This window comes from Arvicanthis niloticus, chromosome 13 (assembly GCF_011762505.2).
Source record: "Arvicanthis niloticus isolate mArvNil1 chromosome 13, mArvNil1.pat.X, whole genome shotgun sequence".
In the NCBI taxonomy this organism is placed as follows: Eukaryota; Metazoa; Chordata; class Mammalia; order Rodentia; family Muridae; genus Arvicanthis; species Arvicanthis niloticus.
The window spans coordinates 32,551,991-32,565,665 of record NC_047670.1 but is presented as its reverse complement, the minus strand read 5'-3'; the positions used below and the strand labels follow the sequence as shown (position 1 = coordinate 32,565,665).

Below are 13,675 nucleotides of genomic sequence, written 5' to 3'. Positions count from 1 at the left end.
AGTGTTCAGAATGAAAAAGAGCAAAAGCTGGGAATAAACAATATAAATGTTGCTAACATGTTTTCAAACTTACTTTCACTGGTTTCAGTCTTCAGAGAAAATGGAGAGGGATTCATTCAAACTCAGGCAGAATGTACAAGGCTTAAAACCCACACATTTCACCTCTCAGAAGTTGTGATTCCATAGTAACCATCAGTGATACACGGGGCAGCAGGTAGCAGGTGTGGCAGCTCTTAGAGCTGAAGCTGAAGCACAAGCAAGAAGCAGAGAGCACGCTCAAAGCCTCAAAGTCTCATACAGTGACACATTTCCTCCAACAAGGCACCTCCTGAGCTTCCCCAAACAGGACCACTGTCTGAGGACCAAGTTCCAAATGCCAGGGCTTGTGGGGAACATTCTAAATCATACCACCACAGGCAGCAGCTCAAGCAGGCACACTAATAATATGGGCATGCAATCCAAGAAGTAATGAAATATTACTGTTTATTGAACAATTAAATAACCAAGAGTTAAAACATTTAAAATACATTAAAAAAAAACATAGTTTAAAATATTGTGAAACTGTAAAAATAAGTGCATTAGTTAAAAATACTTTAAGTGAGAATCACCAAACTATATAGATACAGGGCACTGTGGATCCTCTTTACAGACGCAGTATCTATTCTTTAAGTTTACGGTCGGGTGCAGTTTTCTAAGTTAAAGGAAGATGGAGCAGCTTACTTCTTGCTCATCTTTTCTACCACCCATTCGATCACCTGGGGAAGAAAACAGATGCATGATGATAGAATCATCTATGCAAAATACACACGGCAAAGAGCTCCCTACGGCTTCAAAACTAAGCTCTGAGCATGCCCCCCCCCCCCAGGCACCTCACTTCACTTACCACCCCCCCGTTTACTCCAACATTAAAATATATATATATATTAAGCCTCAACTGCTTTTTTTTTCCAACAAAACCTTCAAAGATTGCACAGAAAATATCAAGTAAAAAGACAACATTCAGTCTTTATACTTAAAAGTATTTTATTTTCCAAATTAAGGGCATGTTGAACCCCATATGGAAAGCTGAGTCCTGTGCGTGTTCTCAATGGGCCAGACAATGGCTCACGTCACTTTCTTACTGTTATTTGAAAGTACCTTTGGAAAGGGACACTCAAAAGACTTAAACAGCTAATCAAAATAGATTTTCTTCCTAGTTCTTTGAATTATTTTTTCATTTTTATCTTTTAATATCATTAAAGAAAATTTTTTTGATAAAGCTACCTATTAAGTGTTATTACACTTGGCCTGAACAAGTCTATTGTTAAATATCAAGGACATTTCAGAAGGGTGGAGGTGAAAAGACCGTCTCTGTTTTAACCGTAAGTGTAACAGCAGAACAGCAACCCTGAAACAAAATCCCAATTTAATCGAGCGTGGCTTTCTTGAGAATTACTTACCTGCACCACATTGTTGTTGGCTGTTTTCTTCATTTCTTCAGAGAGACCCCTTGATGTTTTCAGATCCTAGACATTAATGAAACACAGCACTTGGAGCCTTGTTTATTACATTACCAAGAGCTCATTATAAATGAACGTGGGATTATCCTAAAGAATTCTTCAAGTGCTACTGCAATTGAGAAATGATTGCCCAGAATCAATCTAGTAAGAGAGTCTTATCCTGAGATATAGGAATTCTCTCACCAAACAGAAAGACAGATAGACAGACAGACAGACAGACAGACAGACATACACACACACACGCACACACACTGGATGCTTTAGTACTTGGAAAATAAATATCTGGTTTCTACTAATTGTTCAGATATGTACTTTTCCCTTCTTTTTTTTAGCTATTTCATTCCACCACAAAGAGGAATAAAACTCCAGTCTTACTTTCTAAAATATGGCAAGGCTGGAGATTTAGCTCAGTGGCAGAGCACCTGTGTGCCATGTACAAAATCTTGCTTTCAATTCACAGAAGACGGGGGTAGGCAGAGGAGGTGGAGAATATATCAAATTAAAACATAATTAAAATAAAAACTTAATTGTTCAAAGAGGGGAAATGCATCCTCTAGCAAGCAGGTAACACCTCACAGAGGCGGTCACTCTGAATTCTTCTATCAATTTCTCCTGTGTGTACCTGCATGTCTCTATATGTCATGCTTTGCTGGTCCCTGATGATTTGGCAATTTCAGAATGATTATGAATAGCACAGATTCATTAACAGTCAGATCTAGGTCTACACCCAACACCACCTTCTCTTCCTCTACAGTACGATTACCTCACAGCTTGGCATTCATAATTAGTGTGTACTTGCTTTATTATATCTAAGCAAAGGTGGTGTAACCACGAGGCAGACTGTAGCCACGTCTCTCTCAGCTTCCACACTCTGTCTAGTCAAATGACCTGGTTATTGGTTGGTTGGTTTTTTTCTCCACCAAGTGTTCCACCTACATAACTCTGATACTTCCCTCTCTGACAATGGGCTGATTAAATGCCTAACAAAACTTTTTCAAATACTGACATGTCGTGGATAATCTCTCACTTCCACTTTCTGTGGGGTTTTCCTCCCAACTTCATTATCTTCTCTTAGCCCACAGATCTTCCGTCCGATTGCCCCGGTTGCCTGGAGTCTCCCTAGGCCAGGCCCACTGGGGCTTGTTTTGTTTTATTTCTTGGTTTAGTCTTTTATGTGCTCCACTTGATTTTCTAACAAATTCCATAAAAGAGAAAATATATTTTAAAACCTTTTGGGTTTGAAAGTGTTGTTATTGAATCTTCTCATCTGATTGAATTATAGACCAGATAGGTCACTCTGGATTAATACAAGATAGGGCACTTTCCCTCAGAACTAGGAGGTGCTTTTTATTATTTTCTAGTATACTGAGATACCCTGGAGAAGTTTGATAACATTTAATTCTTCGTCTTTTCAGTAAGTAACCATACTTTCTCTTAGGAAATCTCAGAAAATAATTCTGGATACTTGGAGATCAGACATTCTAGTGGCTTCTGTCAGTTTCACTCACTCACTTGGGTAAGCAGTATCTTTTCCAGCAAGATACCTGGGTTCCTCATTTCTGAGAACTTTTTAAAAATATAATAATTTTATTTGTTGAATTAATAGTATAATTATATCATTTTTCCCATTCTTTTCTTCCTTCTAACTCCTTCCATGTAAGCCCTCCCCAATCTCCTCTAAATCTATGGCTTTCTTTCTCTTTAATTATTGGTGGGTGGGTGTGTGTGTGTGTGTGTGTGTGTGTGTGTGTGTGTGTATCTGTGTCTGTGTGTCTGTGTGTGTTCTTATCCTGGTTCAGGCCTGGTTCTTACCATGTTGGTAAGACTTCATCCCCCAAAGTAAAACAGGAATCCTAAGCAGGTCTGTAACAAATGAACAAACTGAAATAGGAACAAAAACATCTTGAGCCTGATAGATTCACAGCAAAATTCTACCAGACTTTGAAAGATCTACAGCCAAACTTTTTTAAACTATTAAAAAACAAACAACAACCAAAACCAAACCAAAAAAAAAAAAAAAAAAAAAAAGAAAGAAAACCAGATCACTCCCAAACTCCCTCAATGAAGCTCGTCTCTCTCTGGCACCCAACTAGGTGATGACACAACAAAGAGAACTATGGATCAATCTCCCTGAGGAATGCAGATTCAAAAACACTCAACAAAATGCCTACAACCCAAATACAGACACGCACCAAGAATATTATCCACCAGGGATAAAGGTGGCTTCATCTCTGAGATACAGGGACAGTTCAATGTAAATGGACTTAAAAACAAAAGACACAGAAAAAGCATCTGACAAAATCTAACATGCCTTCATGATAAAAGTCCTAGAGAAAGTAGAGTAGAGGGAACATACTTCAATATAATAGAAGCTATACAAGAGAAACTCGCACCAACATCATCCTAAATGAAGAAAAGCTTGAAGCAACCCCACAGATCTCAGGAACGAGACAGGGCTTCCATTACCCACATTCCTTTTCAAGACTGTGTTGGAAGACATAGCCAGAGCAATAGGAAAGAGAAGAGAACCTTTGGGGACACAGGGGACGAGATTAGTCCAAGGATCCCTATCTGCAGATGGCATATCATACAGAAGAGATTCCAAAAATTCTACTGGAAAACTTCTAGGCACAACAAATTCAACAACGTGGCAGGATATAGAATCTACTTGCCCAAATCAGTAGTTTTTCTATACCTCAACAGTAAACACACAGCGGAGATCATGGACACATTTGCGACAGTCTCGAAGAAAATAGAGTATCAGGAGGTGAGTGAGTCCCTAACAAAAGCTCTGCTTTATTTTTGATGATTTTCTTTTCTACTGTCTCTGTCTTTGAAGCCTCCTCCTATCATCAGTAGAGGGTCTCCTGGACCTAGCCCCCATTTTCCCTTTCTAGAGTTCTTCTCGTTTATTTCTTACTATTCATAAAAAAATTCCAGCTCAGCTGTTCGGCGTTTCTATTAAATTGGTTTCCTCACACCTTTAATTAAAAGGAGCCTTTGTATTCTGTGTGTGGTTTTGGTGACAGCATGTAGTTCTAGTTTTAGGGGCACAGTTTTATTTCTGGGAGAATTCTAGTGTTTATAACTTTTCTTTACTCTCTACTCTCTCAGAGTTCTCTTTACATTTTTGACTTCCCTGAGTCAGAAGTTATCCACACAGTCTGCCAGTCCTTGGCTGTCCCCTTCTATTTAGAAGAGACACTGAAAGTACGGGAGCCTTGAGTGCTGAGTTTGGTGGCTTTATAAGGAAGGGGACCAGATGACCAGGTGGCTTCTGACTGCCACCCCCAGCATTTCCCTTGCACTAGAAACTTTACTGTCAGAGGTGTGGGCACAGAACTGTTCAAAGGCCCTGTAGTCACCACTGTGGAAGAACATCATTCATTCTGTGGTTTGTTTAGTTCTCTACTTCCTCTGGCTTCTGCTGGCTGAAGCAGCACCAGCCTTACTGGTGTTTCTTGTAGAAACAAGGTAGGCTTCTCATAACTTTGTTTCCTCTGCACGTACTTTCATGTGCATTTTAAAGTACTCAACAAAATATATTTGTATAGTTTTTTTCTTACCTTTCTCCACTTGCTTTTTGTAGTGATGCTCCCCGTCTTAAGCAGACTTAAAAGAGGGTACTGAATGCATGTGTCTGTCAATCCTGTAATTTTACCCTGAGACCTACTTCTGCTTGCTGGTTAGATCTCAGGCAGAGAAGATCAAACAGCACCCAAGTTCAGAAAGCTGTCATCCAACTGTCATCTAGGGGCTGGGAGGAGCTCAGTGGGAAAGAATGCCTATTGTGTAAGCACAAGGACCTGAGTTCAAATCCTCATCACAGATGGAAAGGACCAAGCATGGCTGTGTATTCCTCTAACCTCAGAGTTAGGAGGTAGAGACAGGAGAATCCTGGGAGCTCAGTGTCTAGCCATGATAGCCAAAATGGCAAGACTCCAGGTTAATGAGAGACTCTGTCTTGCAATTCATCTTTGGCCTATGAATGCATGCACAATATACCACACATTCACAGCACACAAAAACACATGATTTGAAAAGAAAATAAAGAAAATTATCACCTCAGCAGCCCTTAACCCCCACCTTACATCTGTCCAAAGTAACAGCTGCCTCTTTATTACTTTTCTTATAAAATACTATACTCACCATCTAGTTTCACATATCTTAATTATAAAATTATAATTAGTTTTAATTATAAATTAAATTAATGCTAAAGGTCTGAGTAAAAGGCCTGTTAGGAAAACAACTAAGGCCTCTGACTGAAGCAACTTGCTATACACAAGGCTAACGTCAAACAAGCAAATGTAAAGCAGTTGTACTGCAAGATTTCTGCCTCCATTTAAAGCAGCCTGGCAGCAAGTGTATAAGACAATATAAAACCTATGCACACACACCTAACAGAGACACCAGAACATAAAATAAACCTAGTTGTGAGTAGAGAAGACACTACACCTTTAGGTAGAACTTGGAGATGTCGAAGAGTCTCTGGCTGCAGGCAGTGAAGCTCTCGTGGGCCTCAGTGATGTGGTGCCTCTTCAGGGTTTCTGTTACCACCTCCTTCAGCATCTTCAACAGAAAGGAACACCTGACTGAGATTTCTCAGAAATGGCACAACGAGTTCAATTTTGGTCATAAGCAAATTGTGAATTATACAGTCATCTGCCTGTACTAAAGCTAAATATGGTTGTTCTGACAAAACACTTGAGAAAAGAAGCAGCCTGTAACATCTACATGCTCATCCAGGTCTCAGGATTCATGTTCAGCAGGAAATGCCTAGTGTAACTGGAGAAAAAATTATGAGCTGTGACCTGAAATCTGAGTGCCAAGCTATACACAGCAGGGAAATACTCTTTAGAAGAAAAAATTCAAACATGGAAAATCAAGCGGGTACCTTTATAACACTCCTGTTTTGACACACTGCATGTCCACTTTTACAATAAATGATCAATTTCTGTCTAATTTGTGTCCCTTACCCTGCTTCCCACTTTTTCTCTATGGACCTTCCTTCCTAGCCACACTGTATTGATCTGCGCCTTCACACATGCTAGGCAACTGTCCTATCCAGGAGCTCCAGCCGGCGCCATCCTTCTAGCATCTGATGATTTTAAGTTCTGGACATTATTTTATTCTTCATAGAACCATTAGGCATGTATATGTGTGTGTGTGTGTGTGTGTGTGTGTGTGTGTGTGTGTATATATATATATATATATATATATATATATATATATATGTAAAAGATTTACACAATGAAGTTTCTTTTCATGCAGAAGTGAGAAAGCAGAAAAGTCTTTACCCGTGTATGTTTCTGGGATCGTGATTCCTTAATTTGCTTTGATGATTTTGATTCGTGTGCTCGTTTTTGTCCTGAACTGGTCTTTGTGGTAACTTTGGAAGGTTCCCGACCAGAAACTGAAAGCACTGACACACAGCGCTCCGCCTGAGGCTTCCTGGATGTCCCCGCATGATGGTAATAACTACTATTGCAACTTGCTTGAGTAACCAAACAATCAGAACTTTCCGATTTCATAATTCTGTAAGGAGGAAAAAAGTACAAATGAAATGAATCAACAATGGAGCCTACTTTTTGCTTTAAATGTTACAACTATTTTTATTTAAACACAAATCCAAGAAAATTAAAATCTCTTGCTAATTTGCATAAAATAATTGATACCAAACAATGAAGCTGTTCCTTTAGTTCTGTGACTTATGCACTGTGATAGCGCTGTCAACTTGACAGAATCTAGACTTTCCTGAGAGATGGCCTCTGAGCGTGCCTGTGGTGGGTTATCATGACTGCACGGATGGCTGTGGAAAGACTCATCTCACCCTGGGTGGGTCCCTCCCTCTCCCTCTCTCTGGGATGCTGGACTGTGCATGGGAGCTGGGCAGCAGTCTGCATGGACTGTTCTCTGCTTGTGGTGAGTGCACTGCATCACCATCTTACTACAGTGGCTTCCTCTGCCATGGAGGCTGTGGACCTCAACTGTGAGGTGGAATGAGCCTGTTCTCTCTGACATTGCTTCTGTCAGGGTATGTTATCAGAAGACCAGCAAGTAGCTAGGGCAGTGCTTAAAAGAGAAGGCAAGTGATACCTGGGATTCAAGCTAACAGGGAAAGTAATAAGCAATATTAGGACACCTCTATTTATACTCTTAATACCCAATTAAGCACTCAATACCCTTCACTAAAGAGTTTTAGGAAAGAAATCACAAGCCTTTGTGTTATACCTCTGCAACGATCTGTGCAAAATAAGCAACTAAAAACAAATACAAGTAGAACAAAAATCGGTTCTTATTTCAGTTTTTGTAAATCATTCATATTTGCTTCCACAATGACTCAGAAATGTTTTCCTTTTTCAAAATAGGCATCAGAACCATCCTTCTGCTCCTCTCAGCTACAGTATACCACAGTATACTTTTCCTGAATATAAATCTTTTTAACAGCTTTGCTTTGCAACTTAATCAGACATAAAAAAATGCCATGAACTAACAATGTTGTCAATAAAAATCATTTAGCTATTTCATAGCAGGAAACAGTATTTTCGTATTTTCACCTATTCAAAAAGTCTTCAAAGTTTTATTTCTATACATTTTATAGTTGTTTTAAAAGCTTAAGTATAGCCAGAACTTACAGCATATTTTATATGCCCGGGGCCTAAATCTAACACATGGTCTAAAGATCTATAAATTCAGTTTTATCAACATCTAAATTCCAATATATTTGGACAATTTAGCTAGCAAAACAAAGTGTCTTGAAAAGTTCCATAGAATGTACTAACAAGGTACACTTTAAAACTTTATGTACATGTAAGGAGTGCTTTTAAATAGGGCCCCATGGAGCCTCTTGGTTGAAGGCCAATGTAAATAAGAGAAGGAGCAGAGAGAGAGAGAGTTAACAGGAAATTCCACCCTCGACTATCCTCTTCAAAGGGCAGCTGAGCCTTCACCTACTGGCAACACCTCTAGAGCTCTGACTTGCCAGCTTTACACGCCCATTGTGCTAAGGAGCTGTGCACTAGCACAGAAGGCAAAAGCTCTTTGTTTTTCCAAGTCATTTCTTTTTATACCTTATAAGCAAAACCAGTTAAGTACTCAAAATACATAAGTATGAAGGAATGAATCTAAAAACCTATGCAGAAAGTAGCGTAAAAATACAAGGCAGACATGAAAAAGCAATCCTCCAGTGAACACAGTACTTCTCTGGAGATACTGTTTCTGTAGGTTTGACAGGTCACCTTTTCTGGGGGTAAAGGCAACTGGGGTCTTTAGATCTCCGTTTCAATCCAGAAACTTCAGTTCGGAGTTCGCCTTGTAATGCTTCTCCTTCGGGGACACTCTGAGGCTCTGACAGAACTGCAGGGGACGGAAGAGGGCTCAGCACAGTGGGGACTGGAAAACTGTCTCTGGTGCAGGTGGTCTGGGTCTCATAACGAATAAGACGAGATTGAAGTTCAGAAAATCCCCCATCTCTTTCTAAAGCTTTTTGGTCATCCAGGCAATATCTAAAATGAGAAAGAGCATTGAAATCAAACATCCAGGAGAACAATGGGATCTTTTCCCTTCCTAAAGGATAACAGCCAGGCACTGTCTTAAAACTTACCTAGTTTCCTAACAATTGTTGGAAAATTGGCTGAATGGCCTACTTCTCAGCAGCTCACAGTTTTGTTCTAGTCCGCTATTTGACAGAAAGATTTACGAATGTGAAGTACAATCTAATTCCTCTTCGACTGCACTTTGGTGGCAACAGATTCAGTTCATCCTCTGGATTATGTCCAAACTAGCATGGCTGCTGTTTTTTAATACTTCTTAAAACTCTAGCCACCCCTGACTTCTCAGCATGATGGGGATGCAACTATGGGAAATGCTGACTCTGCTGGGAAGGACAAGTTTACTGTCAACGCAAAGATTAAGATTTATAGGTATAACAGATTCACTCGTCACCTGAGTTACAGATTTTCTTTTAAACGTGTTGGTTGCCTGTATATCTGAATTCTGGTTTAACCTAATCCAGTGAATCAATGATGTATTAGCTATGCAACTGCTTCTGGACTCAAAATCCCACGCCAAGAACCACAAATAAGCAGGCAGGAAAGCATCGATGACCTTGCAAAGCTCTCCACACCCTCCCCTTTCTGTAACTGCATCAAGGACCACAAATGACATCACCACGAATAATGGTCCAAGTAGAATTGACAACAAACCTTTCTCTGTCATCTGTCCTTTCTACCTGTAAAAGGGATCTAACATGGTCCCTAATACCAGAATTTGTCTCCCAAGGAACACATCATTTCTTAGACACCTGGCAGCCCGATGAGGCTTTCAGAACTGTATTCTTCCCTGAGGAGACATCTTTGATTTCAAGTCCTGGTTCCTTTGCCTATTAGCCATGTGGATTTGAGCAGAGTATTTTATGCTTCTGCTGCTTAATATGCAAAATGTGATTTGTACTACTTATGGAAGGAGGCCCTATCAGGATTATTTGTGAGTGGTGTACTAGGGTCAGACTTCAAAACATGTAATAGTCACCAAATGGACAAGGCTGTCTCCATCAACCTGATATATCTTCTACCTCATTGTGCCTTACAACACACCAGTCATGTGTAGCACGATTGAGAATGTAAACTGAAGTTGGTGACTGCAGAGCCTGAGTAACCATTTAGTTACCAGTGTAACTTCCTTAGGTTAAGGAAGAAGAGTCATCTTGCTCTAGTCAATGCATGACTATAACTCACTGGAAACCTGAATATATACGCCACGCACACTAACTCAGTCACTGACACTTCCAAAAAGGGTTTAAAGATGATTCTAAGACAAAAAGAGAATACACAGAACAGTTGGCAGAGTAAAGGTCATTGTTAGGAGAGGGGCAGTGGTGTCAGTCCAAGGGTCCAAAATGATGGAGTCCTGTAATGATGAATACACCTAGGGCTCTAATGTACAGCATGAGGAAACTATATGTGTTCTATTCTGCAAATTTCCTAGCATTAGACTTTCAGTGCTTATTACACATGACAAAAAGAAGTAACTGTGTGAGGTGTGGCTATGTTAGCCCGTCTAGTAATCATTTCACTCTGCAGATATTCAATAACATGGTGTTACCTATCTTGTATATACAGCCGAAATTCAAAGCTGCTTTGGTGATCCTAAAGCAGTATAGATGAGAGGAACCCTGATCTAAACTTCAACTATGAGAAGTCAGTGCTTCAGTCAGAGGACTGACAGGCAAAAGAGTGGGTTTAGATCACAGATCCTGATGTTTGAGTCTTTCTCTAGCCTTTGGGTTAGCTTATTTTGTGGGAAAAAAAAATGGAAATAACCCTGAAGTTACTCTTACTCTGTCTGGGGACATAAATAAAATATACAGTAAAATTAAGAACCATGAATTTGTGCAAAGACTCTGGGCAAGAAGCAATGCAATATCTGATGAGGCTGTATACTGAACTGTTTGGAGAGAAAAATATCCTATGATTATAAGGGTATTTTTTGTGCTATAATGTTTTGTTTCTAAGATGTGGCCTTTTAACTGCCTTATAATCCTAGGTACTCCCAATGCCCTTCCACTGAATTAAGTACAGTGCACACGCTCCCTGAGCTGTCATTAAAATGCCCTTTAAGACAAAGTGACATGGTAAAGGAGAGACACAGAATACAATTCATATATCTGATGTCAGGGAAATAGTTATTGTTGGACAAATGATTAACAGATTCATATTTTCTACATAAGAATAGCTAAATGTTTTATGGCTGCTGTGCTGGCTAGTTTTATGTCAACTTGACACAAGCTAAAGTCATCTGAGAGGAGAAAACTCCAATTAAGAAAATGCCTCCAGAAGATGGAGCCATAGAAAAGCCTGTAGATCAGTTTCTTAAATAGTGAGTGATGCAGGAGGGTCCAGAGCATTATGAGTGAGGCTGCCCCTGAGCAGACTGCCCGGGTGCTACAAGAAACCAGGGTGAGCAAGCTGTGAGGAGCAGGCAGGTAAGCAGCACCCTTGGCTTCTTGCTCCATGTGCTCTCCTGTCCTAACACCCTTCAGTGATGGACTATGGATATGGAGGCATAACCCAAAGAAAGCCGTTTCTCCCCTCCCTAACTTAGTTTTGGTCATGGTGTTTCATAGCAATAGTAACCCAAACTAAGCCAGTAAGACCGTGATAAATGCACCTCATGATACTATAACTAAAACACCATAAGGGTTTAGGACAGTAACACACAAACAAGTATTCATTAATATTTTAATAAATGAACATGAAGAACATATTGTTTATAAATTCAGATGTACCGTTAATATTTTTCTTATTAAATTAAAACAAGAGAAAATAGGGAGTTGACGCCCAAGATAAATAAAACTAAATTACTTGTGGAAATACAGTCTACCATGCGGTCATATGACAGGCACGTCAGCCAGCTATGAGGGTGCAAGTATTAATGTTTATTCAAAGCAGTGCTTCCATGAGCTTCTAGGGCCAAAGAAGCAAAAGCACCTGTGTCTAGGCTGTCTGTCGGTGCAGCAAGGCAGATATAACTAGTACTGCTTTTGCTCAGCACGGACACTCAGTCCCTGAAAACATAAACAGGTTTCAACTCTCAGATGTGAGTTACATGCAAGCCAGATAGAACTCCCACTTAAGTTTCCTTACCAGATTAGGATCATTATATATGCATACATGATTAAGTAAAATACTAAAAATAGAGTAGAAGGCTCTAAACCTATCAAAATTAAGGAGACAGAACTTTACAGGACATAATATGAGGAATAGGATTTTAAATATAAATTTAAAAGCACGGGCATTGGGCGTGGTGGTGCACACCTTTACTAACTGCACTAAGGAGGTAGTGGCAGGTGGGTTTCTGTGAGATTGGCTTGGTCTATATAACAAATCAAGCTGGCACGGGCTATATAATGAGACCTTGTCTCAAAAAAGAAAGAAAGAAAGAAAGAAAGAAAGAAAGAAAGAAAGAAAGAAAGAAAGAAAGAAAGAAAAAAGAAAGAAAGAAAGGAAGGAAGAAAGCAGGCAGGCAGGCAGGCAGGCAGGCAGGCAGGCAGGCAGGCAGGCAGGCAGGGGAGCCACTAAGCAAACATCACTTAGGAGATAGTTCAGTGGGTAACAGTGCTTGCTAGGCATTCACAAGGACCTGAGTTCAGCGCACACAGCAAGAGGCTGAAGGATGGCAGTGCAACCCTGTAACCACAGCTCTAGAAGGGAGAAACAGGAAAACAGGATTGCCAGAGTATTGCTGGCGTCCAGCTTGGATAAAAATCAGAGCTCTGGGTTCAGTGAGCGATCCTGAAAGGAACAGGGCAGAGAGCAACACAGGAAGACATCCCATGTCCAACTCTGGCCTTTACATATCCATGCAGTCTCACACACATGCACACATGCGTGCACACACACACACAAACACACACCACAACAATAAATAAAACCTAAGTAAATAAACAGCAATCAAATTAATGAGAAAAAGGAGAGGTACATCTTCATTTTTCAGAGCAGACAGTTTTATATGGAGACATTAAAAACAGTGTTGCCAGAAGGTCTCCTTTAACAGTAAACACTAAGGAAAACTGAAGCAAAATAAAGCCAAGAATGTGCTTCTGAAACGCAGGACTGGAGGCAGGCACCAATGAAGAAGAGAATGTGATATGAAGGTTAGGGGAGTGATCACAGGGACGGGAGGAATCATGAGTGGGGATGGGAGAAAAGGCGTGGGAGAGAAGAGTGGGAGGGAAGGAGTGGGAGGGAAGGAGTGGAAGAGAAGAGATGGGAGAGAAGGGATGAGAGGGAAGGGGTGTGAGACAAGGGATGAGAGGGGAGGGGTGTGAGAGAAGGGGTGGGAGAAAAGGCATGGGAGAGAAGAGATGGGAGGGAAGGAGTGGGAGAGAAAAAATGGGAGGGAAGGGGTGAGAGAGAAAAGATAAGAGGGAGGGAGTGGGAGAGAAGGGGTGGGAGGGAAGGGTGGGAAAGGAGTGGAAGGGAAGAGGTGGGAGGGAAGGAGTGGGAGGGAAGGGGTGAAAGAAGGGATGAGAGGGAAGGAGTGGAAGAGAAGGGGTGGGGGAAAGGGTGGGAGAAAGGAAATGGGGTGGAAGGGGTGAGAGAAAAGAGGTGGGAGAGAAGGGATGAGAGGAAAGGGGTGGAAGAGAAGGGATGAGAGGGAAGGGGTGGGAGAGAAGG

At 40.7% G+C, this 13,675-nt stretch overlaps 1 protein-coding gene across 1 annotated transcript in view; it reads right to left on the bottom strand.

The window, feature by feature from the left end:
* Positions 1–464: 464 nt before the first annotated feature.
* Mtbp (MDM2 binding protein) overlaps positions 465–13,675 on the bottom strand; it is a 65,561-nt gene continuing 52,350 nt past the window's right edge. The window contains exons 18-22 of the mRNA XM_034517240.2: positions 8,738–9,004; positions 6,797–7,034; positions 5,955–6,068; positions 1,440–1,505; positions 465–755 (exon numbers count right to left, since the gene is read on the bottom strand). Of these exons, the coding sequence (XP_034373131.1) occupies positions 717–755; positions 1,440–1,505; positions 5,955–6,068; positions 6,797–7,034; positions 8,738–9,004 (724 nt within the window). The 3' untranslated portion in view covers positions 465–716. The remainder of the gene's footprint in view (positions 756–1,439; positions 1,506–5,954; positions 6,069–6,796; positions 7,035–8,737; positions 9,005–13,675) is intronic.